The sequence below is a fragment of the Rattus norvegicus genome, chromosome 2 (assembly GCF_036323735.1).
Source record: "Rattus norvegicus strain BN/NHsdMcwi chromosome 2, GRCr8, whole genome shotgun sequence".
Lineage (NCBI taxonomy): Eukaryota > Metazoa > Chordata > Mammalia > Rodentia > Muridae > Rattus > Rattus norvegicus.
This window is the reverse complement of record NC_086020.1, coordinates 171790083-171817449: the sequence shown is the minus strand read 5'-3', so window position 1 is coordinate 171817449 and position 27367 is coordinate 171790083. Positions and strand designations below refer to the sequence as shown.

At 42.9% G+C, this 27367-nt stretch overlaps 2 protein-coding genes across 18 annotated transcripts in view; both read left to right on the top strand.

Annotated features, from left to right (window-relative positions):
• The window catches only part of Trim2 (tripartite motif-containing 2), a 151540-nt gene extending 132744 nt beyond the window's left edge, over window positions 1–18796 (top strand). For 7 of the 13 annotated variants that reach the window (XM_039102646.2, XM_039102642.2, XM_039102644.2 and 4 more), the window contains 4 exons: window positions 4896–5076; window positions 6231–6301; window positions 11540–11680; window positions 14237–18796. In XM_039102646.2, coding sequence (XP_038958574.1) covers window positions 4896–5076; window positions 6231–6301; window positions 11540–11680; window positions 14237–14389 — 546 coding nt within the window. In that variant the 3' untranslated portion in view covers window positions 14390–18796. The other 6 variants (XM_063282118.1, XM_039102639.2, XM_063282120.1 and 3 more) reach the window with 4 other exon arrangements.
• A 4529-nt stretch (window positions 18797–23325) lies between these two features.
• Mnd1 (meiotic nuclear divisions 1) overlaps window positions 23326–27367 on the top strand; it is a 62602-nt gene continuing 58560 nt past the window's right edge. The window contains exons 1-2 of one of the 5 annotated variants that reach the window (XM_063281592.1): window positions 23335–23468; window positions 25838–25978. Coding sequence is in view for 4 of the 5 variants with exons in the window: in XM_063281595.1 (XP_063137665.1) it covers window positions 23466–23468 (3 nt within the window). In the remaining variant the exon portion in view is untranslated. Of the gene's footprint in view, window positions 23469–25837; window positions 25979–27367 lie in introns of all 5 variants that reach the window. The other 4 variants (XM_063281595.1, XM_063281594.1, NM_001398663.1 and 1 more) reach the window with 4 other exon arrangements.

Sequence of the window (27367 nt, the reverse complement as noted above, 5' to 3'; positions counted from 1 at the left end):
AAAGAGGCAGTTTATGATTCCCAAATTAATTTCCAGACTGCCTCAAGGTTTTTCTACTTTCTCAGGCCTGTGGTAGAAAACCTGGGAGAAGCATCATTAAAATGCACTTAGCTCAAATTTAAAACATACGCAGTCATATTGAGAAAAAAGCCAGAGGCACAAGAGCTGTCGGTTGTAAATCATTTGCCATAACCTGAAAAGGCAACATTAACGAATGTCGCATAGAACTAAGAAGGAAAAGAAAATGGATAGGGATCAAGCCTACACCCGGGATCCTGTCTCCAGACTTGTGCTACTGCCCTTCTATCCCTTCTTGGCAAAATGTAAAAATGGCGTCTCTGTTGGTCAGCCCTTTATTGTTGAGACAAAATGCCTAAGAAAACAAACTTAGAAAATACTTAGTTTGGCTGAGGACTTTGAGGCCTTCAGTCCGCAGTCACTTAGCTCTTGTGCTTTGTTTCTATGGCAAAAGGAAGCACGGGATGGAGGGAGTCGCTGAGCCCACGGCTCAGGAAAGCAGAGCAAGCAGGAAGTGAACGAGTCCCACAGCCTCCTTCAGGGGTGTGCCCCCGTGATCTCCCTTTTTTCCACTGGGCCCTACTGCCTCCCAGCACCAGTGAGGACTAAGCCTTCGACACCCGGACTTTGGGTATATTCAAGATCCAACCCTAACAGCTTCTGTTTCTTCTTAAGTCATCAGGAACTAGTGGAGCCCAGTGGAGTCTCCTCTCCGGTCTTACCAAAGAATCACCGTCACTCAGACCATTTTGTGCCATTATTCACAAGCCTATAAGGCACTGGGTCAAAGGTCTTTCGGAAGAGCATGCGAATTGTGCTTTGTGCTGTCTCTCACCCAGCCTACCAAGGCTTCTAATTTATTTGACAACAAGAACTTGAACTCAGATCAACTCCTAAAATCCCACTTCTGGGCTTTACTAACTTTTAGTCTTTGGAAAAATCCCATCATTTCTCTGAGTATTTAAAATTTGGGATTTAAAAACATCTATCTCACAGGATTTGAGTACAGATTAAATGACATTTATTTCTGGATTTTTATATGGGTCTCATCTAAGAAATGTTTGTTTTTTCTCATGCCTCTTGTAATCTTTTCCAAAACATAAAGTTTGGGTGACCAGCTGTGATTTGGGCTTCGTGGCCTAATGAAGGTGTTTACTTGCCACCACACCACTCCTTTTCTGAAGGTTTGGAGTGTTTTTCCTAATCCATTCTGGAACTTTCTCTCACTGATTAGAAGCAGTGGAAGGCTTCGGGTTGTCATGGTTACTTCATGACATTTACAAGATGGTATTTATGAGATGAGTCACATTTTTTTTAACTCTTCAATTAGAACCCTTGCTTTATGTGAGGTAATACCTTTTCAACATAAGAAAATAAAAGGCTGTCCCCTTTAACACTGATATTACATCTTTTTGTTCCGCTAGAACCTGACAGCTCCATATAACAGTCATGGGTACAGGAAGCTCTTAGCCTTTCTGTATCTTCCAACACCCAACCGTAACAACTCTGGTAGGAACATGGAGAGAACTGTTTGTTGTCCTTTAGAGGAACTCTAGTTTGGAGAGAACCTGCTTACTCTTGTTTTAGACTCTGGCAAGACAATCAGCAATCTGTCCATTCGGGAGCAAATACAGCAGCAGCTTTTGCATATTGAGCAAGAGTTTGCTAGCTAAAAGAGAGAGAGAGAGAGAGAGAGAGAGAGAGAGAGAGAGAGAGAGAGAGAATGGCCCCCTGATTGAGATATTTTCCACTCATGACTTGATAGTTCAATAGCACTTGGAAGAACTGAAATCCTGAAGCTGGGCGCTATTGGTCATGAGCGCCTTAAACACTGTAAAGTGCAGCCAAGACCTTGGAGCACTCCTGCCCCCTAGAGGACAGAGAAGGATATTGCCTGTTGCAGCAAGAACCTTTAGGATAGATGTTGGTTAGACCCCATACAAAGAGAGTGCATAAAAACACTTGAGCGCTGTACAAAGTTCGTCCAGGTAGGCAGGCTCCAACATAGTGTCGGGAGATTACTGTTTTGCTTCTTTAATGGGACAGTGAACTCAACAGTGCAACTGACTTCCCTCTGACCACAGCACGGTCTTTATATTTGCTCCTAACTATCTCAGATGTGTAGCATCTTTACTACCGTTTTTATAGACATCTGGTTTGTAGTCGAGCAGTGATCCTTCCCTGCCCCCTTTTATGTTTTCCCTTTCATCTTCCCTCATGGTTTATATCTTCCAGACCGGCCGGGAGCCTTTTGTAATCAGAAAATAAAATTAAAATAAAAAATACATACATACAAAACACAAATATGGTGACCTTTGCGACCACTGTATTCTAAAATGTCTCAACTTTTCCCTCTTCAGTGTGAAAGCCACTGTTGAGTTAAATGCTCTCGTTTAACTGTCTCCTACCAAGATCTGAAGTATGTTTCTTACTACTCTAAGTTAGCGGGGGAACTTGGGGAGGCCAAACACACGGCTTCTTATTTCACTTTGTAGAATTCAGTGCATCTGAACTGGAAACAATAGTGAGGGGTTGGGGAAATCAACATTTGGTTTCAGCTTTAAGTTGTGCTTGTAGATCTGCCCTGGCCGGCATCCCACAGTAGAAACGAGATAATCCTTTGGCTTCTCTTTTCATTCTAGATAATTATCCACTTGGTATTCTATGGGTGAGTCACCTGAATAACTACTGTTGTTTGTAACATTAAGTAGTGGTGTATTAGGCGGTAATGAGCAGAGTGTCAGCTCTCCTTTTGATCTCTCCTGATACCTTCCTTTCAGACTTGAAAGAGTGTGAGCGATTTCCTTACATGCCATTTTGTTAGAGCCTCTTTAATCTTCCGGCTTCGTTGCAGCATCAGAATCAAACTTACACAAGAGATTCCCTTGGCCTAAGACAAGATGTTTCCCTTCAACGTAATTGTGTCTCCCTGCTCTAGGGCAATCTCACCTTAATCTCCATCACTGGTAGACCTGGAGGAATGAAGAACCACATGAGAAGTCCTACTCAGAGAAAGTTCCATCGCTGTATTAGGCAGTGAGGAGTACATTGTAGGAGGCTGGAGGGATGACTCAGTGGATGAAGCTTTTGTTGATTTTGTAGAGAACCCAGCACCCATGTTGGTGGCTCACAACCATCTGTAACTCCAGTTCCAGGGGATTTGATGCCTTCTTCCGACCTTTGAGGTCACCAAACACGCACATGATGCCCAGACATACATGTGGGCAAAATACTCATACACATAAAGTAAAATAAATGACTCTAAAAAATTAAAGTGTACATCTGTGGCTCACAGATTTCTATCAGGCAGTGCTTAATGGAGAGAGAGGGCTTTATAGCAGAACATATGAGGTGTAATCAGTGTGGAGTTAGTGTTTTATTTAAAAGATAACACAAATAGGCTTTTAAAGCACATGTAGAAAAAGTATAAAATAAAAGGTAAGAGTTCCTTTTGCCACCACTGATCCTACCCCTACCTCACACCTCACCTCAACCCACACCCCACACCTCCACCTCTACTTCCTAGGCTACAGACTCTGGTGTCTTTTCTTCCCAGAATTCCAATCTGCATATGGGAATACCGAGACCCAAGATTGTTCAGGTTTTTCCTACAAAATGATGTAGTTTGAATGTCAGCCATGAACAGCTTTATATCTCTAGTTTACTATATATACTCTAGATCTTTATATCATCTCTAGATAACTTATACCTAATACAACATAAATGCCGTGTAGATATTGGTTGTGTTGAATTGTTTGGAGGATAGTGGGGGGTGGGGGGGGAGGTCCGCATGTGCTCATTAGAGATTTGATGTGAGGTTGATTGAGTCTATCGAGTCTGTATAAATGCAGTATTAAAGTATATGGAAATGTGCTTAAAAAGATCTAATGCTTTGCTCTTGCTGTTGAAACTGAGAGGATTTAGTCATGATTTGGTAGCTGGGAGAATGGCTCAATCTATAAAATACTTATGGTGTAAACATGGGAGCCTGAGTTTGATCCCTGTAACACACATCACTTTCCTATTTAGCAAGCTCAAAGGCAACGAGAGACTCTGCCTCAAAACACAAGGCATCCATCCCTTGATAAACAACGCCCAAAGTTGGCCCCTGGCCTCTACACACTTGTAACACACATATACATTTACCTTCCCACATACATACATACATACATACATACATGTATATCTATGCACACACACAAATAATAAACACAATTAGGCTAGTTTATAAAAATTCTAGACTTTTTCTAATGTAGTAAACAAACGTCCATTGAGTACAACTTTATGAATCAGTAAGTGTGGTAGGCTTTGAGCACGCAATGGTGGGTGGGATCGATGTGACTTCCAACCACGTGGAACTTAACGAAGTTTAATGGCACCTGCCGGAGATTTTAGTGCTGAGTATGAAATGTAACAGCAATGGTAACGGCTACTATTTAGCGGCCATTTACTATTATATAACATTGAATATTTTTATGTTATTTATTAGTTGCTTTTTTAAAGGTTTTAGAAAGAAATATAAGGAATCCCAAGGTTAAAGGAAGTGAGTGAATCTGTCTAACTTCCGACGTGCTCAAATCAAGTGACAGGAGCAAGATGTCTTTCTCTAGACCCTGTACTGTATCATCGAGTGTCCGTTTAGAAGGGCACTATGGTCCAAATTTGGTGGCAAATGTCTTTAAAAACAAGCCTTTTATATAAATGCCTGTAGCAGATGCTGAATATGGCAGAGCCGTTCTTCTGGGACAGAGATAACCTTGGTCGACGTGGTACGCAGAACATTCGAGCAGATGTTTCTCTAAGACAGCTAACTAGCTTCAGATTGGTTTCTGGAATGCTTTGAACTTTGATGTATGTTTCTGTACTTTTTTTAACAGACAAAAATTGGATCAGGAAAACTGATGGGGCCCAAAGGAGTTTCTGTGGACCGCAATGGGCACATTATTGTGGTGGACAACAAGGCATGCTGCGTGTTCATCTTTCAGCCCAACGGGAAAATAGTCACCAGGTTTGGTAGCCGAGGAAACGGCGACAGGCAGTTTGCAGGTACACTTGATGGTAATATGTGAACCCCCTTCTTTTGCTCACACTTGCATGATGTTTGAGCATGTTGAAGGTGCCCAGTTCCTCAGTGTGCCCGCCATCTTTAGGAAGAATGCAGCGGGTGGAGCCAGAGCAGGGGGTGTGTCGGGGGCGGAGCCAGAACAGCAGCTGTAAGCAATGAAGATGCTTCTTATTTGTCCTGAGAAAGCTCAGTTAAAATTGCAGCCTTTAAATGGTTTCTACCGGTGGCTGCTCACACTGCAGACATTGGCTTTTTAAATATTTGTATTAAGTGAAGCAATACATCTTAAAATAAAATATTTACCACCACCACCAACAACAAAAAACCCACAAGGGTTTGAAGACCAATGAGCGACAGTTTCCCATGGCTGCAGTTTTCTTTCACAAGCCTCTGGATGGGGGTTATTTCACCTTTGTGGGTTACTGTAAGAGAGCAGGAGTGTAGAATATTTGCTAAGAGCAGCAAAGGCAGTCTTTTTTTCCTCCCATTTTGCGCTGTGCAACTTTGCAATCACACGCTTTTTTGGTTGTGCACATCTGCAAGAAAAGGCTGAGCACGGTCCATTGATTTTCCTTTCAAAGGATGCTTGGCGCGATTTCCGAGTTCAGCTGGCATCGTCTTTCTTTGTGTTCATTCTCTCCTTCTTTGTCTGGCCCAGATTCTGAACAGTCACTCAATATTATAAAATGCAGGCTTTCTGCTCAGTTTTGTTTTTTTTTTTTTTTTTTTTCAAGGAGAAAAATTATATTTTGGAACCTCTTTCCCAGAGCGAATAACAGCGATATTTTTCTTTGTAGGATTCCTTTATTTCCCTACTTAGTGGTCAGAGGGGATGGGTATGGTTTATGGAGGGCAGTGCAGAGAAGGGTTGCTGGTACTTCCTGCTCACCCTACTTTCTTAGGGCTGCCACTTTTAAGCCTTGGTGGGGTGAGGCCAGAGCAGACAGCTGAGAAACATGCTGGATCCAGTTTATCAGGAGCTAGAAGTCTGGCCGAGTGACTGTCCGTGGACTGGGGCTTGGGCTCTTTGTTCTTTCTTATTAATTAAGTCAATGTGTAGCCTTGTCCTGTGCTGCAGCAACTGCTGTGTTTGTCATTGTGTTCTCTGTCAGAGCCCTCATGTGTTTCTCCCCCCGTTTCATTGCAGGTCCCCATTTTGCAGCTGTGAATAGCAGTAATGAGATCATCATTACAGATTTCCATAATCATTCTGTCAAGGTACTATTATCACTCCAACTGTTGTTAATTCGGCATTGCTTGAACGGAGAAATTGGTCTAGTTGTAAATAAGAGACAACACTGTGCAGACACTCAGAACTGAATGGAGTAAACCTGATCTGTCTTCAGCTTCAACACAAAGGTTTTAATGTGGACTTTCATACTGGTGGATAAAATAAGATGGCCGCCAGTGTCTTAATTGGAAACGGAGATGAATGAGGATGAATGGAAAGTTTGTAAAACAGTTGCTCAGACATAAAGACAGAACTTTCTGTAACTCACTTGCCACTTCAAGTGTGTTTGTTAATAATCAACACACTAAAAATTCACTGCTTAGATCTTCTGCACCATAAGGCCTTTAAAAACCAGGTGTTAGAACTCCGCTAAGGCAACAGACTCACAGGCATGTCGGGAGTCAGTCAGTGTCCATCCACGAAGTGTATCAAATATTTATTTCTTCCAGCATTTTCTTGCACTCAGGAAAACATAGAAAATAATGGCCTTGATGGCATGGTGGTAGGAGCCTTTAATCCCAGCACTGGGAAGGTAGAGGCAGGCAGATCTGAGTTCCAGGCCAGCCTGATCTACAGAGTGAGTTCTAGGACAGTCAGGGCTACACAGAGAAACCCTCTTTCTCAAACAACAACAACAACAACAACAACAACAACAACAACAACAACAACAAGAGAATTGCTTCCTCTAACAATTCAGTGCATCTGTCTTACTTTAAGATCCCTACTTTGAGTTCTTGTTATGGGAAAACTGAGACATACAGTGATTTGATATATTTAGCGGTTGTGGGTAAAGCTTCTCCAGGAAGCATGCATGGTCTATTGACGGTATGTGGGTAGTCATGCCAGTATGCTGGCAAGTATATTCTTCTCAGGGTTGCATTTGTTTCTAGGGTTAGTTATTTGGGCTGAAGGTCAAACCCTGGTATATGTAAAGCCATGGGTTCAATTTCTGAGGGGGTGGGGTGGGGAGCGAAACAAAAAAAATGTATAATTACCTGCTTTCTGTAATTAATATTTCTGTAATTGGTATTTCAAATTATATCGCTATTCATTATAAAGGTGAGCTAAATCTTTTCTTACGCTCATTTAAAATTCCAAAGTGTATTCGCTTTAAAGGACACCTAATAAAGAAACAGCACAGCGTGGTAGGCCAACAGCCAACATTGCACTTTGAGCAGCCCAGTTAATGAGAACTTATTAGTGTTGGTAACTGGATATGCAAGTAAGGGGTCGGAATTTCGATCCCATTGATTTTTCCTCTACTAAGCTTTTTTTTCTGCTTCATTCCTCAGCCTATCATCTTCCTCTGAATAGAAGGCGAGGCTTTGACCTTTTAAAGGGAAGCTAAGTCCCCTTGCCAAAAGTAGAAAACAATGGGCGGTGGGGACAGGCAGGCTGAGGGGAAGGGATACACTGTTGCTTTTCTGTTGCTGCGCCACAGTGGCTGGTTTAGCCGTAGGAAATCAGTCAGCAGTAATCACATGCAAGCTGCTTTCTCTGGGGACACTTCTCCACTGGCAGTGTCTGTGTGAAAGGAGAGGGACACAAAGTTTATCTGAATGGGTGCATAAAGAAATGGAAAGTAGAGGGAGCAGGAAGGCCATGGTCACACTTCCGCCATCACTCGGGCGAGAGCAGACTCCTTCTTTTAACCACAGTAAGAGGAAAACAGACCCTAGCAGCAGGAGGTCAGCATGCCGGCTCCTCACTGGCCTCACCACTGACTGTTGTCGTGGGTTGCTCTTTCCATTAAGCCCCACCGGGGTCTCAAAACTTTTCCGGTCCACTAGTCCAGTGGGTAAAACAACTGGTATCAGTGTGTGGAAGGACCCCTAGTTGGCACCCACTCCTAGAAATAAAGTCCTTGTAAGTAACGAGAAAAACTCAAAGCAGATAGCAACTCCTGAAATGCACAGAAATGACAGAAGTGCATGTTTCTAGAAGGAGGAGATTTCCTGAAGGCTGGTTGATGTAACTCAGTGTTTGTCTTAGTTGCGGTTTATTGCTGTGAACAGACACCATATCCAAGACAACTCTTATAAAACAAACATTTCATTGGGGCTGGCTTACAGGTTCAGAGATTCAGTCCAGTATCATCAAGGTGAGAACATGGCAGTGTCCAGGCAGGCACGGTGCAGGAGGAGCTGGAGTTCTACATGGTGGAGGCACTCTGGAGAAGGCTGTCCTTTCTGTGCTGAGCAGGGTTTGAGCTTAGGAGCCTCAAGCCCACCCCCACAGTGACGCACTTCCTCTAACAAGACTACACAACTCCAATAAGGCAACTCCTGACAGTGCCACTTCCCATGGGCCAAGCATATTCAAACCACCGCAGTGATACAGTATGGGCTTAGCATGTTCCAGGTGCTGGGTTCAATCTGCTGCACCAACATTATTAAACAACAACTCCATACACATATAAAAAGCAAAGCTATAAAAATTATCTCAGCTCTTAGATTGTGCTCATCTAAGAAATGTATGAGTAGGTAAATGACAGGTGAGATGCAGAATAATTATTAAAGTTGTAGAAGCGATGACTTCAGGATCTAGAGATATCATTCCAACTATTTAAGCTCACTTTTCATCTTAAGGAAATCATAGCATTTGTTTTATTTTATTTTTCTCTCTGACAATGGTATGTATGGGGTTTGTGTCCCATGATACAGCAGTTAGCAGTAACTCTCAATTCAAGTAACTTCTTGCTTAGCAAATGTGAAATCTGTAAGTCAGAGTTAGTAGTCTACTATAGTTTTCTTTTAAGAAATGTTGGTATTGTTTTAGCAGTGTTTTGAGGGACAATACTCTGGGATGCTATGGTACTATAGGCTTTTCTTTCCTGTGCGTACATACTTCTGATACAATTTAATTCATAAATTCTGTATAGGAACCCGTTCTGTCAGCTTTCTGTTGCTGTGATCCAATACCAGAGAATAACAACATCAAGGAGCAAAGGTTTATCTCGGTTCATGGTCTCAGAGTTTTGGTCGTAATCACTTGCCGAGACCAAGAGAAGGAGAGACAGAGCTGGGGCCAGGTTATATATCTGCGACCTATTACTCCAGATAGGCTTAGACCACCTTCAGCTTTTGTGGCCTCCTATTGGTCCATTCAGCAATGACCCCATCAGTGAATTAATTCATCGATGAGGTCAGAGCCTTAGATCCACTCACTTCCTAGAAAGCTCAACTCTGAACACCCCAGCATTTAGGGACTGGACTTTCACACATGAGCCTATGAAGACGCACCAGATCCAAACCACAGCAGCGATGAACAGTGATGACTAATTATAAAATAGAACAATCATAACAGCAACCTGTAGTTGTGATCTGAAGCTGTGACTTACTTCTGGAACTTTCCATTCCTTTCCTGCCGCAGTTGCAGGAAACTGAGTAAAACTGCAGAAATCGCATGCCTTGTGTTTTCACCACAAGATGACTAAGTGAGGTGGGCATGGTGGGCACACCTGTAATTCCCAGGACTTCCAAGGAAAAGACAGAGATGTGGGGTGGGGTAAGAGGATCAGGAACTCGAAGCTAGCCTAGGCTACATATTGAGACTCCACCCCAAAAGGAGATGCACTTATGCATATATATACATATACATACACATACACATATACATACACATACACATACACACATACATATACATATACATATATACTGTATGAAAAAGTAAGCAAGGACCATCAAAAAGATTGTGTGTGGAGAATTAATAGCACAGGAGCACAGGGTAACAGTGTCCTTACCAACCCAAACTCATAATCGCTGGTCTCTGATGTTACAGTGTTGGGTATAAGTGGGTATGTGACTAGAATTAAAGAAGCCTTTTAAACTCTTCCTCTTTTTCCTGCCCCTTCTCTCTCCCTCATTCCTTCCCCTTTATTTCCTTTTCCTTTTCCTTCCTTCTTTTCTTATATTGCTGAAGGTAAAACTCAAGGTTTCATGCATGCTAGGCAATAGTGTGCCTGCCACATTCCCAGCCTGCATCAGGGCATTCGTTAACCTATTGTATTAGCAAGAGCTGCCTGTGCTTGTTTCTAAGGAGCCAAGGAGGACTCAAGGAGTCTTTAGGCCTGATCAGTGCTCAAAGCTATGAACTCTCTGAAGTCCACTGGTGAGCAACCTTTAAAGGTTGCCATGACTGTAACACTTCTTGACTTGTTAGTTAATACTTCCAAACATCTAAGCAGTGCCATAATGGATACTTAAATAACATCCCAGGAACACCTCAGAGCCATTAAGTATCACATGAAGCATCAAGATACAGTTGTTCACTATAGTGTCCTTAGATACAATGTGTTTAATGTTGTCATTAACATTTTCGGTTCTTTTTTTTTTTTTTTTTTTTTTTCGGAGCTGGGGACCGAACCCAGGGCCTTGCGCTTCCTAGGTAAGCGCTCTACCACTGAGCTAAATCCCCAGCCCCGTCATTAACATTTTCAGTCCAAAATCTGTAACCTGTATTTGTGTTGTGTGTCACTATTATACAGATATTCAGCAAACCACAGTAACTGATCGATCAATCACACCAGGAATGAGAGACCATCCCCTTAAGAGCTCTGTTCATCCCTCACTTGGAACAGCCTCTGTTGGTTCTAATAGTGAAAGCCTATTTATAAACTTGCTATTTTAACTAAAACATCTCCTAAGGGAAATAAGACAGCCTCTGCTTATCCTTTACCCATGAACATTGTATGTTCACACACATGTCGACAAACTTAATGCCTATAATCCTAAGTATGACATTCAGCCCTCTTGTGCTTATTATGTTGATATAGTAAAAAGGGCAATAAACCCTGAATGTTTGGCCTAACAAATAACTGATCCAAACTGAATGGCAACCCATGCTATAGAAATGCAGTGCCTATTTTTGGATTTTTATTTATTTAGTAAATAAAGCTACTTATTTGAAGATAGAATAATTTTTAGTGTTGTTCTAAAATAAATATTTTCAGCTTTATTCAGAACATCTTATAATAAAAAAGTATTCAGTAACCAGTAAATGGCAGAAAAAGAAGAGTAATTTAATAAATAGCAGATGAGATTGTATATGCTTTGGGAAGCACAAGCGACAAGCATCTATTATATAGATCGCTTTCCTCAGACTTTCCTCAACTCACGGGTCTCGTTATAAATAACTGGCTCAGACAGCTATTTTAAAAAAAAAACACAATTTGGTTGGGTCACCTATTTTTAAATAAAAGAGTTTTTCAATATTTCATACAGGTATTTAATCAGGAAGGAGAATTCATGTTGAAGTTCGGCTCAAATGGAGAAGGAAATGGGCAGTTTAATGCACCAACAGGTGTAGCCGTGGACTCGAATGGAAACATCATTGTGGCTGACTGGGGGAACAGCAGGATCCAGGTACATTACATCTTCTAAGGAGTGTGTTAGGTGGCAGGGATTTTCTTTCTTGGTTAAGTCATAACACCATAGGTAATCTCACTGGAGGGACCAAACACCCAAACAGGAAAGGTAGAAAAAGGTGACATCATTAGCATAAGATCCTCTAACTCAAAGTTGTTATTTATTTATTTATGGTTTGAACATTGTTCTCTTCAGACCCCTAAAGGGCCCATGGATGGGATTTAACAGCCGTTAAACAAAAAGGTACTACTTGGATCTTTTACTAGTGTCAAAGTGAAGACTCAAGTTTTCCTAATTGTGAATACAGGCAACAATCAGTAATTTTAGAAAATTATGGTTGTCGCTAAGAAAAACCACACACGCATGTGCACGCGCGGGCACACACACACACACTCACACACACACACAAAGAGAGAGAGAGCAAGAGAGAGAGATGTTCATATTTCATTACAGTTGTTCCCGACACTCCACACTGTTGTTTATGTTTATTGCAACATTGTTTCTTTTCATTTAATGTGCCAGTTAATTAGCAAACATCCAAAACCAGATGTGGTGACACTTGCCCATACCCCTAGGCACATGGGAAGTAGAAGAAAGATAAGTAGTTCAGATTGTCTTTATCTATGTAGAGAGTTCAAGTTCAGCTTGACTGACTTCAAACCATATATATGATTTATACTACACATACTTAATTTTTAATTTTTTTCATTTCTTTGAGACATAGTCTATATAGCCCAAGCCGACTATGAACTCCTTGTATAATCAAGAAAATAATCGAAAATATCAGTGTGATGCTTTTATTTCCCATATATATTTCTCATATGTATATATTTCCTATATATTTGATCTATTAATCATCTATCATATATATGCTATATAATTATGTACTGTATTATAAATCTATATTATATATCTTAATACTCTGGCGTCTGTATCCATAGAGACATTCTAGGATGAAGATACATATAGTGCCTCAGTTGATATAGTGCTTGTCTAGCATGCACAAGGTCCTGAGTTCAATCCCAGTACTGTGTAAGTTGGTCAAGGTGGCACAGACGTGTGATCCCAGCACTTGGGAGGTAGAGACAGAAAGGTCAACAGCTATGTAGGGTTGACTACTTAGCAAGTTTGGGGTTAGCCTGGACTATGTGAGAACCTGTCTCAAAAGAGAGCAAGTCATGAGATCTCTATCAGTGGTCTCATTGTAGTTGGTAGGAGGGTACTTTAGAAGGCAACAGCCAGGCAAGTTACAAAGGCCCACAGATGCTGTTTACATTGTGTGGCTTCATGGCATCCACCTACTTAGAACTCCACATGGGCTAAACGAAATGGTCAGAAGGAACCCAACCTGGGAACTGGTAATGGAGGAAGCGTTATGAGTCTGGGTTTGTGTCTCTCAATCTCATCACAGCAGAATCACATGGACCATAAAAAAGCTGTTGTCTATTCACATGGGCGGCACACTGAACTATAGCCATAGTAAGATAAGACATGGCAGCCTACAAGTTCAACGCCAGTGACTCTAGTCACGGAGGGAGCAGGGGAGAAAACAAGACAAGTGTAAACGGAGACAAGGGTGCTGTGCTAGGGTCCTTACTAGGACAGAAGAGACAGACTGAATGCGTGTCACAAAGCAGTTATTAGATCGGCTTCCATGACTCAGGCTGGTGAGTCCAACTGCAGTCATCTGTCTGCTGGCGAGGCCGAGGAAGTGGTAGCTTCTCAGTCTACCAGGCCACTGCCTCAGCCGTTCCAACATGGCAGTTAAGGGATAGACTCTAGGCTCTGAGCTGTGGTTCTCAACCTTCCTAATGCTGGGACCCTTTAAGACAGACAGTTCCTCATATTGTGGTGACGCCCAGCCATAATATTATTTTTGGTGCTCCTTCACAGCTGTCATTTAGCTACTGTTACTCCTTGTAACGTACTTTTGAAGATACGGGTTTGCCAAAGGGGTTGAGACTCACTGCCCTAAAGAATTCTGAGAGAAGCTCAGGTCTTCAGCCTGGGCTGGAAGGTTAAAGAAGCTGGGTTCCATGTCAGCAAATGAGGATAGCAGTGGTGGCAGCAACAAGGCAGATGCACGCACCTTCCAGGACAGAAGGCAGTAGGCAAAAAGCAGCAACTTCTTTCTCAGACCTCCTGCCACCTAAGCCACCACAAGGAGGATCTGCCCACACTGAGGGAGAGTTGCCCCTTCTCTCTCCAGGTCACCTTTTCAGGAAACACTTTCCTAGAACCCACCTCATCATTGTTTCCAGACCCAGCTAAGTCAACCTGGGAACTGGTAATGGAACTGTGCCACCTTGACCAACTTACACAGTACTGGGATTGAACTCAGGACCTTGTGCATGCTAGACAAGCACTATATCAACTGAGGCACTATATGTATCTTCATCCTAGAATGTCTCTATGGATACAGACGCCAGAGTATTAAGATATATAATATAGATTTATAATACAGTACATAATTATATAGCATTTTATTTATTTTAAATACATGTTCTTCAGCATATGCAACATCCCTGATGCTCTGGTTTTCTGTTTGTGCAGGTTTTTGATGGGAGTGGATCATTTTTGTCCTATATCAACACATCTGCTGACCCGCTGTATGGCCCCCAAGGCCTGGCTCTAACTTCGGATGGCCACGTCGTGGTTGCAGACTCCGGAAACCACTGCTTCAAGGTCTATCGGTACTTACAGTAACCGTGGACAGCTCTGTGCCGAGGTCTTGCACTAGAAACTGGAATGGAGTTCTCAATGTGGGACCAGATTCCGATAGGACTTTCCGTACTAGGAAGAGTCTTTGGTGAACTTTCCAAGGTTATTTCTGAATGTAATCATTTCCTTAAAAACTGCTTATCCAATTTCCGTAATTCACTTTTAGGATTTAAAAAAGAATCTTCTTCTACTGAATCTGTACAAACTGCGAAGTTTTACACCCGTGAACTATGGCTCATAGGACAGGGATTTCTGTAGTTAAACTAATTTTGCAAATCAGACGTTAAAAAGAATTAGTGTATCTGTTGACTGGTGAATGAATGATAGCCTTTGCATAGAACTTCCAAGAACAAAACTTGTAGTTGCCTATTTTATTTAACTTCGATCACAAGACCCAAGGGACCGTCTAACCTCACTTTTACAGTAGGTGTCATTATTCTGGTGACATGTTTTTGCTTATCAACAACCACATATAAATTACCTTAGAAAAATCCAAGGCTGTCTTGCAAGATCCTCCCAGCTCTGACTCAGGGCCCTCTTGAGTTGAGCCCATCAGAATCAATGCAAATCTCCCAAATTTTCTGGGTTTGATCAAAGGTCTTTTCCGTGTGTTCTTTTCACCTTCTCATTTCTGCTCACCTTGCATCAGAAAATGAAACACGTTGTCGGGGAAAACCTGAAATTCCCGATGCTTTGGAAGGCACGTGGCAAACAAAAGCAAGGGGACCCCTTTGGTTGCTAGCTTCAGATCAACACACTGGAAAGGAACCGAGAGAAGCCACATCCATGTGCCATGTGTTCATATGTCTTTCCTCTTCCACATCATGAAGCAAAAGCTTTACCTCCTGCAAAACGTCAGCACATGTAGGCGGACTCCAGTGTCCTGGGACAGAGAGCCCTAAACAGCCCTTAGGAGGACGGACGGTGTCAACCAAAGGCGTGTGATTGAGTCAGATTTCCCCTTAGAGAGCAAGTGTTACCAAAGTTCTGTTTGAGCATTACAGGTAAGGGCATGTTGCGGTTATTTATCATTGTCTAATGACTAGTAGAGGCATTAAAGGGGCAAGTATACATGGTTAGGGTAAGATAGAATGTATTATACATATATATAAATATATAGCCGAGTCCTGGGCGTGTGGGAATAGGCAGCACTCTGAAAGACAGAAGCATTGTCCAGCCATTCTTCAGCACATTCCCTGGCTGCTGCGGTCTGAAGCCGTCCTTGTGGAGTGAACCCTACAGCAGGTTTCGGGGTTGACATTTTCTGACGTGATGGTGATGTCTGGCTTCCAGTCAAATGACCTTCTTTGTGTTCAAGAAAAAAAGAAAGAAAAAGAAAGAAAGAAATCTTTAAACATTGAGCTTGAGTTACCCTTCATTTAGGTGTAAATGCATTTTGAGAGCTTTTACCTGTCATACTGTAAGCAAAGATGTGTTCTCTTTCCACTGATTTTCTACTCAGTTCTACCAAATAGGAAAGTTGCATGTGGCGTGTGCGATGATGACTTTGGGATGTCATTCACTGAAAGCACCTTAGATATGTAAAAACATTTCCCTTAGATACAAGTGATGTTTATGGCTTATCTTAAAATCCAAATGTTCTTGATATGAAAGTTTTAAAAAATTTAGAAGGGAAATCTGGCTACTTCCAATGGTCTATTTAATTCATTATGCCCAAATCTGAGTGGAAAAACTTTTATTTTCAGATTTACATTGGCGTTTTAGCTTGTTATCATTTTAGTTCTGTGGGGTTTTAAAATATACAAGCCTGTCTGTACTAGACATAAAATTCAACACCAGTTTTAGAATGATAAAGTGAGACTACTTCTGAATTCCACAAAATGAGTCTTTGACTTTATATTTTGGGTTTTAATTTTTCTTTCTTGGTGCTGGGGATGGTACTCATGGACTCAGACATTCAGCAAGAGCCCGGCAGTTGGGCAGTGCCTACAGCCTAAGCCTTCGGTATGAACTTCAGTGTTCCTATCCACTGCCTTCCTACCAGGGGCCAGGAATGCATCTATGCACTGGGAGCAGAGGGATGCATAAAAGAGAGAGGCATGGCTGTCCTGTGATAGCTTATACTCTGGAAAGGAGATTTCCTTGTGCTGTGTATTAATAGTCTGCCTGCAGCATTTTTTCCGCTTCTGGGCTATTTAAAAGAAAGCTTTTTAGAAAACGAGTACATTAATTTTAGTTAATTTTCACAAGCAGAAAACATTTTTTAAGAGGCTGCCATAGGCTGTTTTTGTTCGCTTGCTTGTTTGTTTCTGTGGTGCTGGTGATGGAATCCAGGGCCTCGGGCATGCTCTGCAGCTGAGCTGTACCTCCAGGTTGCAACTCTTACTTTGAAAATGAATTTACCAAACAGGTTTTTTTGTTTGTTTGTTTGTTTTTTGCACAATGTTGAGATATGTGTGAACTGAGAAATTAACCCATACACAAGTCGGCTGCGTATGTAAAATCCCCCATCTGGCTTGATAGCTCAATAAGAAATAATACAAATTAGGTTTGTTTTTTTTTTCTTAACACACAAATACTGGTATGAACTGGAATGAGAGAATAATTTGATTTAGACCTGTTCCACCATCAGCTACTAAAGCGCCTGCTGTGGGCACTGCAGGAAGCACTACATTCTACACTTGGGTACGTGTGTGCATTCACTGTATTTCTTTGTGGTAAGCATATTTGGGGGAGAGGGGAGTGCTGCTACTAAGATACACATAGACAAGATCTAAATGAAGTCTTGTCTCATTTGGTAGGAATGGTTTCTAGTAAACTAAGAAGGATTATTAAAATAAGTGGCTTTTTTTTGTTCTAGGTACTGTTACTGTCTAATTGATCTTTGTCGAGTGTATAGAACCCGTCACACATTCATGATGCATAGCACTGAGAAAGTAAGCGTTCAAATTTCCCTTGGGCACGAAGGACAAACAGTTAGGTTTTATAGGTTAATGGTAGTGAATCTTCTCCCGTCAGAAACCTCCCCTGCTGGACACGGGATGGTAGGGAGTCACTTGACTATCCAGAAACACACAATTAGAAAGTCGTTATGACTGTTTGCTGGTTTTTAAATGATGTGTAAGGTTTTGATGAAACTTTAGTCTCTGTAACCAAATAAGCCCCTGAGTTTCCTAAACTTGACAAAATTTGAGGCAATAAGTAGCCCTGGTCCACGTGGCTGTTGTGCGACTGCTCCCACTACATGTACAGGGTATATATGTCCTCACAGGGAATGAACTGGAATAGTGGTACGTAACCGGGTATGTGGAGCCTCACTCTGAAGGGTTGGCATAAATGTTGTGGTAATTCCTACAGAGGAAACTGGAGAGAACAGGTCGACACCAGGTCATCTGTAGATCATGACAAACGGGGAATGTCTCTCTATGCATTTGGACTTAGCTCCCCCTCTCGGCTCACCAGCCTCTGAACAGGGAGGAGGAATTTCTTTTTTTGGTGAATGCTTTTAAAACAAGACCTTTCCGAGTAGGACAGCATTGAAGCTGCCCGATGCAAACCTTAGCTACTTTCCCTTCCAATCAAAAGTCCTAATACCGTTACTTTATGTAAATGTTGCAGGGTTTTAAAAATTTACAATTATTTTAATATTTTTGATAACTAGGAGTCTAGTATTGCCATAAAGGAAACTAAGTGCCCATTAAAAATTTGTTTGGTATAAATAAATGCTTTCTGGGTTTTGTTTCAAATGACAGTAAGCTACAAATCACGACGCTAATCTTCAGAAACACTTTCTAATGAACCGTGTGGTAGTTGATTGTGTGGCCTGTTTGTGGAGAGTGTATGGGTGCGATTCATTAATACTCTAGAAGAGACTAATAATCAGCTATCTTGTTCCAATGAATGTACGGCACTTCCATTACTTTTCAAAAGCAACACAGCCTTAACCTCAATGCTTTTGCTTTACAACATGGGGCGTTTGGCTATCAACGAAGCGTCCCCTGCTAACGTTCTTTCTTATCATTCCTGACTGCGGCCTTCTGAGGCTGCCTATGAGAATGAGGGTTGTCTGTTTCCTTTTCGTTTCTTTGAAGATTTTGTACATTCCACCTTGACACATCTGTCTCACACATTTTGTGTACAGACCGCTGGTCTTGCGTTTTCTGCCATCGGTAATGATACAGCCTCCTCATGTGTTCTTTTATGAATTGAAATGCTGACTGCCTATTTAAATAGAACGGACGCTGTGCATCAACGTGTTTGTATGTTCGTAGCTACATACGTACCACAGTATTTTGGATGCTTTAGTCTATAATAAAACTTTAAATTAATTCTGTCTTGAAACACGGGAGAAACAAGATTCATGTGTGTATATCGTTACCATGCACAAAAATCTCAAATCATTATAATAATAAAGCTTGTTCTCTCTGTCTACAGACTGGATATTTATTTAACGGATTGTCCCCTGGATGAGGGAAGGGGAGTGGGAACTGTTCTAGAACATCTAGAAGATTGCAATACCTAGACTAAACTGTTTGGAGTAGAGAAGAAAACCTGAGTACTATTTTTGTTGGTTGTGCTGCTAACCACTAGTTCGTATCCAGGATGTGTATGAAAGAGGAATTGGGGAAATCTTGACAGAATGGGTAATGTGTTTACTTGTAGCCCTCAAAGGATTTCAAGATGAGATGGCCTTCTGCTGGGCATGACAGACACTACTGGGGGCAGTGATCCAAGAGGGAGTTCACTACAACTAGTACTTCTTGAATCAAGAATATATTTTGCACAGAGATCATCATAGTAAAAGTTTCTGTATTATATCAAACTGCTAGATATGTATGTACTTCAAAGCCATAAAACCATCTAGAGAATAGGTTAAACAGTGCTCTGGAAGTTCAGTGTTAGGGAGTTTGATTGTAAGTGGGTGTGTCTGTTCTTCTCACAGGAGCTTATTTCCATAGTCCTCAAATTCAAGAAAACACTTCTCAAACAATGTCTCTGTGTGCCATATCCAAACTGTCATGCTCAAATGTTTTCTACTTCAGAACAGACTGGAACTCTGAAAGAGGTGGTTACAGTTAGCCTTACAAGGAGATATTAAACCAACAGAAATTAGAATAAAGACCCAAATTGACATTCCTGGCTACTGACTATGTAATAATATTTCTTTTATCAGTTCCCATGTTTGTTTTCCACTTTTGTTATTATTGTTCTGGTTATTTTGAGGCAAGGTCTTGCTCTATTGCTCTGGCTGGGCTGGACTTTATCATGTAGATGAGGCTGGCCTTGAGCTTTCGTGGGGCTTCCTGTCTCCCAGCTTTTACTTTTCCTCCTCTCCAGGCACGTACCATTGCCATCACCGGCTCTTTAGAGCCTGTCAGATTTAGAGAGGAGCGCCTCCCATCACTTGGTACCTCAGATGTTCACTCAGAACACAACTCACATGAAGCCAGTGGCACCATCTCTTTCCAGAAGAGCAGGGCTCAGTTAGAGCTACAGTTTGTCCTTGCAGCAGTGAGGAGACAGGCAGGGCAGGCAGATAAACTGAGTGTTGGCCTACTCTACCACTCATGCGACCTGTAGTAGAAACATGCATGATAGGCTGGAGTCTCTGCTCAGTGGAAGGGCGTCAACAATGAACAGTGAAACCAGTAGCACCCAGGAGCTTACAGTTCAATGGACGAAATAGACTTGTATAGCAGTGTTATGAGTGCTGTTACACTTACACACTTACAAGTATACTGCACGGTTGGAACCCTGCTCATCCCCTGGACAGGCTAAGAAACCTCATTTGCTTTTCTTCCCCCAACCCTGTCCGCAAGGAGAAAATTCCCTGCAACACGTCCCGGTCTCTGAGTTTCTGGCTACTTCTTTACCTTATATGGCCACAATCCCAGCTCATATGTCATCACCCCACACTCAAAACCCATAAAAATCTCTTTGCTTTAGGCTGGGCTCATGACTTCCCTGACCTCTACCTGTGAGATCAGTGAACTCGCCTGAGAGCTACCTTTCAATAAACCTTATACTTAAACCAATTCAGCTTTAATTGGTTCATTTCGTTGGCAGAGAACTCTATCATACACCATGACCAGCAGAATGCCCAGGTACTGTTCTACTTGCTAGAGGATAGCAAATGCCCTAGGTTTATTCCAGCACTTAAACAAACAACAACAACAACTCCCTCTTCTATGGGCTTGAGATAAATATAGCGTCAGCTACATGGTGTGAAGTGAAAATGCTGGGTCCCTTTTTGTAGAAAGAGGCCTGGAGAGACAGTGTGGTGATTCTTGTAAAGGAAAACATTTAATTGGGGCTGGCTTACAGTTCAGAGGTTTTAGTCCACTCTTATCGTGCCCCCACAGGAAGCATGGCAGTGCGTGGGCAGACATGGTGCTGGAGAAGGAGCTGTGAGTTCTACATCTTGAACTGGAAGCAGCAGGGAGAGACTGTGCATCACACTAGGTGTAGCTTGAGCATAGGAGACCTCAAAGCCCACTTCCTCCAAGAAGGCCACACCCATCTACAAATAATGCAGCTCCCTATGGGCCAAGCATTCAAACACGTGAGTTGATGGGAGCCATACCTATTTACACCACCACATACAACTTAGTAAAGGGCTTGCTTTGTTGTTGTGAAGACCTGAGTTGCATCCTCAAAATGTACATGAAATGTTAAACATGGTGGTGTGTTTTTATAATCCCAGCCCTGGGGAGGTAGAGTCAAACAGACCCTGGATCTTGCTTCCAGGCCATCTTAGACTACCTGTCAGGGTGCCAGAAGCTAGAGAGTGGGAGGAACCTAGTAGACTCTAGGGTCAATGGGGACCCAGTCCCCCAAGCCACTGTTCCATCAGCATGCCAACATCCTACCAGCACCACCGGCTGCTGAGTGGTTGGAGGCCATCATTGCCAGGTGACATCCTGGAGATTGGGGACACCAGGTAAACCATGTGTGTGGACATGCTAGCTATCACAGAATAATTGGGAACAAGATCAGACTCACCCATGTAGGGGACAAGGACACCACTGAGAAATGGAAGGAAACGTCACTCTGTCTGAGAACTGGCTGGGGCCTGTTTGGCTGAAACACTATGGGCTGCCAGATTCTAGCCTCCTAGTTAGCTCCAAAGGTTCCAGTCTTTGACCAGAGGGTACCTCTCATCTTCTTATGCAGATGAAACTCTTGCTTTTAAAGTAATTCAGCTTTTCCCTCCCCAGGCATCCAAGACTCCAAACTCACAGTTGGGGAAAGATGATTGTGGCTCATTCATAAGAGTTTGTATTTTAAGTAGCTAGGAAGGCTGTTGGTTCCTTCAAAGCATGGATTTAAAAGGTATTTGTGAGGTGATCATAAAGCAAACTGTTTGCCTTCCAGAGACAAGGCTAACCCACTCTGCTGAGCACAGGACATTCAGACTGTTTCTTTCCACACGACTCTAGGGGCTAACACAGCTCAGTTTACTTCTGGGTCTGTTCGCCACACAATTTAAGTTCTAATTAATTGACTTTTTGCTCAAGCATTTGAATGACTCTGTGTTTTGACCTCAGTCTTTATAATTATGTGTTTTAAATTATGTGTTTAGAAGAGCAACCTACCAAACTTAACCAACACCCAGAAAGACTGTACTTAGATTTCAGGTCTCCTGTAAGCTGACCAAAAGGAAAATGACTAAAATTGCTTGCATTTCTAAAGTTGTTACTTGATTGAATAAAGGTTATTTCCAGGGCTGGAGAGATGGCTCAGCGGTTAAGAGCACTGACTGCTCTTCCAGAGGTCCTGAGTTCAATTCCCAGCAACCACATGGTGGCTCACAACCATCTGTAATGGAATCTGATGCCCTCTTCTGGTGTGTCTGAAGACAGCAACAGTGTACTTATATACACAAAATAAATAAGTAAATCTTAAAAAGGCATTCTTCAGTCTAATAATAATAATAATAATAATATAATAAATAGCATAGGGTGAGGTGGGGCACTTGCCATCAGGAAACTCTGCTTGGAAACCTAGGGTTGAAAAAGAACTCAAAAGAATAATTGCAATACTGAGCAAATTAAAAGTTCTAGAAAAGTGTTAGTAAAGTGTATGTGACAGAAGCTCCATGTCCCATAACTGACAGGGACACCTCCTCCATATGCCTGTTGTCAGGGTGTGAGTATGACAAGCAGGTTTGGATGCTACGTACTAGCCCCTATTATTTCTCTCCTTTGTAGATGCCTTGGACATTTTTGCAAATCACCTTTATCCCGTCTTATGAAATAAAGATTTTAATGAAACTTTGAGAGACAGATTCACCAGTCGTAAGAAATAGTTTAGAAAGCCCCCCACGTACTCTTTGTTAAGTTCTTAAGTCGTCAGAACCAGAATACTTACGATTCACTCACAATACAGAACACCTGCACTACTGCACACTCCCACTGCTCTGTGTAAGAGTACTTTTTAAGGCTAGAGGTGGTGCTTGCCTTTAATCCCAGCATTTAGGAGTCAGAGGCAGGCAGATCCCTGAGTTCCAGGCCAGTTTGGTCTACAGAGAGCTCCAGGGCAGCCAAGGCTACACAGAGAAGCCCTGTCCCAAAAAGCCAAACAATACAATACAATAAGATAAAATAAAATAGAAAAAGCGTTTCTTTTATAAATGTTCTCATTTCCTGCATACAAAATCCCATTTTTTTAAGCTAAAAAAACACACACTTAAAAGCAAAGACTCAAAAGTTGCCTCTTAAAAAGAAAAACAAAAGCTATACTGAACACATAAGCAGCAAGCAACTCTGCAACTCCTGAGGCACCAGAAGAGCCCAGAAGCCTGTTCTGCTCCAGCTCCCGCCCCAGGCCTCAGGCCTCAACTTTTCCTTTCCGCACACACACGGCCCAACCCAGACTGGTTTGTCTGGTCTCAGTCGGGTCCTGCCCATCTCAGGCTCCTCCCCTACTGGCCCTGCCCATCCGCTCAGGCCCCGCCTCCCCCCTAGGCTCCTCCCTCGGGCCCTGCAACCCTACCAGGGCCGCCAGGGGTCGTTGCTCCTCCCCCTGCACTTCCTCCGATCCTTCCCACCCCACGCGGCTGTTGGCGCCAGACTCAAACAGGGAGGCCGCTGCGCGCACCATGGTAAGAGCGAGGCCCGGACGCGCGCACCTCCGGGCTTCGGGGTCGCGACGGCAGGGGTTATCCCTGGCCAGGCCCTGCGAGGTTAGCCCCGTGTCCTCTGCTGCACCCGAACCCTGGTGGCGGCCCGCACCACGCTGGTTCCGGACCGGAGCGTTCTAGAACCGAATCCAGAAACCCGGCAAGTGGCGAGGCTCCGCGGCTCCCAACCGAAAGCCCCAGGCGCATGCGCTGCGGAGTTGGCAGCCGACGTGTTCAGTGTCCTGTGGTTCTGCTGGGATTAGAACCCGGGGCCTCTTAGGGGCCGAGCACAGCGCTCCCCTTCACTTCAGCAGCACCCCACCACTGTACTTAGTATGCTAAGAGGAGTAGCCCAGTCGGTCTTCACTCTGCCTTTAGATTATAGCAGTGACAACTCCCTCCTCCTCCCCCAGCCTCCTTCCACCCCGTTCTGCCTTAGTGTGGGGCCCACTTGTGCGGGACCCTGGCTTACTACCAATCGCCATTGCCTTTTTGAACTTAATGACTGACTCTCTGCCCATTAGATGTTTTTTAAATCTACCTTCAAAGTTTTGTGTCATTCTTTCCACTTTTGGTGACAGTTATCAACGTGTCGCTAGAGTGACCCGAGATTTTAATATCTTAATTTAGCTAAGTGGCCGTTACACAGGGTGGACAAGGATCGGGTATAGGACATTTATTTGAAGAAACTTGCCCAGCTGTAATTATAACTGATAACGGCTTCTTTGTGGTTAAACTAAACAACCCGGGCCACCTGGGCATAAAATGGCCCAACGAGCCCAGGATCAGACTCAAGACAACAGTGCTACCAGTGTTTGGTGTTATCATGTTTCTCTTTGTAGAATTAAAGTACCCGACTAACAGGAACTGTGCATTATTGATGTGCTGGCCTCACCCTCTTACTAACTTTCTTTATAGGGCAATTGCCTACTTCCAAAGGGATTTGACTGTTAACTTCACACAGTTATGGCTAGTAGTTTTATAGATGAGCATGTTGTTCACTGTTATTCTGGTCAAAGTTAAGCTCTTGACCTCTTTCCTAATCGTGAATTACTATTTTGATTTGACTTGTCTTGTTAGCTAAGCAATTACAAGCATAGGCCTACAGTTTGAAGTTGGAGAAAATTAACTTTGAGAGGGACATCTTTTTCATTTTTACTAAGTTATTACAAATGACCAACAGGGCTGACAATAGGAATTCTGTAACTACGTATTGGAGAAGACTCTTGAGATACAGACTCGAAAAAGTAGCTTAAAACACTCCAGTCAAATAGGAAGTGGCCTAGTCCTCAGGCGGCTTCGAGTCTCCTTCTTTTTTTTTTTTTGGAGCTGAGGACCGAACCCAGGGCCTTGCGCTTGCTAGGCAAGCGCTCTACCACTGAGCTAAATCCCCAACCCCTTGAGTCTCCTTCATAATCTGAAGGTATCCCTGTTTTACCACAAGGAGAGACCCCTCCCTAGTTTTAAGGACTGAGTCCTTGTTATTTTTCTTTCTTGTTGAAGTCTCTGATGCCAATATGATGCCCTTTTTACAATAGTTATTTTAAATCTGACCTTGGGAGTTTCCAACTGTGGTTAGTAAGAACTCAAAAGACTCAGGGACGGGGTTGGGGATTTAGCTCAGTGGTTAGAGCGCTTGCCTAGGAAGCGCAAGGCCCTGGGTTCGGTCCCCAACTCCAAAAAAAAAAAAAAGAACCAAAAAAAAAAAAAAAAAAAAAGACTCAGGGACGAATCCCCGTGAAATACTGCAAATGTGCGGTCCAACTCAGCCGCACTCCCGCAAGGATGTTTGTATTTGTTGGGTATTAAGACCTTCATAAACTGTGCTCCCCAGAACATTAGATTCTCCTGATTGCTTGCCTCTGGGGCACTGCAAAGGACTTTCCAGAAACTGGGTTCTGTTTCCTCCTGATTTAGCCACAGGATAAAGTTCTGATGTAAGGAGCTGAGCAAGCTGTGAAGGAGTGAAGTCCCAAGTGAATATGTGTTGTTGACATGCATGTCCCCACCAGAAACCCCATGGTGTCAGGCTTAGCGGGATGGCAAGGTTTCCCCCAGAAGAGGAGTTTGAGTTTTGACTGTGTGTGGAAAATGTACACTGTAGCTTTGCTCCCTTCTTTGTGCTTATGATCTAGAGACTACTCCCCTCGAGAGACCTCTCTGTTCAGCTCTATAATGAACACGCTGAGCTTCTGCAGTGCTACATTTGTCCATCCAAGAGCCTGGATCACCCAATCCCAGCTTCTGCTTCTGTCTATTTTTCCTTCTTTCCTCACTGCTCCACGAAAATCCAAGTCCCTGGAGCTATGCAGAGGCACTATACGATAAAGAGATTTCTACTTCTTTCACAGAACCTCTGCTATCCTTGGAGACCTAGTGAGAAAGCAAGTTAAAGCAACCGAGGGTACTTTTTAAATGCATATATCCCGGCCCATCAGCACACAGTTCGATGTATACAGTGACCTCGGCTGTAGCCTTTTTAACATTCTTAGGTGAGTGTATATGTGGTAGCTTGCTACTTGCTTTTGAGGGAAACTTAGCTGAGTTGCCTTTGGTGGGTGTGAACTTCAGGATTGGCTCAGATACTGCAAGTGGAAAGAGCAGTGTGGAAAGGGTTATAAAGCACTTGTGGATTCTAGTTGAGGTTTAGACAACAGTTCTGCATAGCTTCCCGGAGCCTGGGTACCCTCTTGGAGAGCACTTGCTTTCTCTGCAAGCAAGATAATGGCCGTGGGTTTTCCTGCTACTTAATTCATCCTGTGCTGTATATTTAGGAGGGTTGTGGGCTTTGAAGCTTGAGCAGCCTAGAGTCAGCAGTTTATCTGTCTAACTTACCTGGCTTGCTAAGCCCCGAGAAGGCAAAGGATAGTGGATATTCTGAATTTTCTCAGTCTGCTGAGAGAAATTTCAGTACAGTAAATGATACAATGCAAATGGGTCTTGGGAACACATGCTCAACAGAGGGAAGTCTGTGGAGAGAACACCCAAATTATGCTTTGGGGGAGCTATTGAGTGTGCAGAGGAGTTTGTTTTTTTGTTTTTTGTAGAGGAATAATTTTATCATCATCATTATTACAACCCAAATTACATAGTTTTCCACCTTGTTATGGTAAATTTGGGGGTGGGAGCTACTTTAAATAGTAGGTTGGGGTCAGGTGACAGAGGGTCTTCTACATCTTCTTAGGATGCTTGATTGGAACCATCAAAGGTTTTATGAGTTGCACAATCAGCTTCTATTAGAGGATGAAACAACGCTGTGTTTAAGTAGCTGAGGACAGTTGCAGGAGATAGCCACTGAGGGCTTGAATCCAGGCAGAGGTAATAGAGTGGGCTAAGTGGCACATATTAAGAATAGTTAAGAACCAGTGTTGACAGAACTTGGTAATTGGTAAAGAGATGAAGGCACCTAGGATGGCTGCCAGGCCTTTGGCATAGGTAAAGAGTGTATCTGAGACTGGAGATGTGGAATAGCAGGTTTGGAGTGTGTGTAGGAAAGAAAGGATTAAGTTAGGGCCAGTTGAGTTTGAAGTCTGTCCAGCAGGCAGGTAGATACATGAGATGGGAGTTTAGGAGCATATTTAGGGCCGAATATAAAGATCTGTGGTCTCATCACAAGTGTTAATTAAAACTAAAGAAGATGAGATCAAAGAAGAGATTTGAGGGGAGGCAGGGCTCAATAGTGGATCCCTGGGGGTCTGCTGTGCTCAAGAGAGACCGATGGGAAAGTGGAAGATGAGAACTTGGAGGCTGCTTTCTTACGCACACACCCATCAAGATGCACTACGTTATCTTGTTGCTGTGGGATGAGTTAGCCTCTCGTATTGCCAGGAGAAACACAGATGTCATTCTAAGATCCTTTTCTTAAGTGTGACTGATGCTTT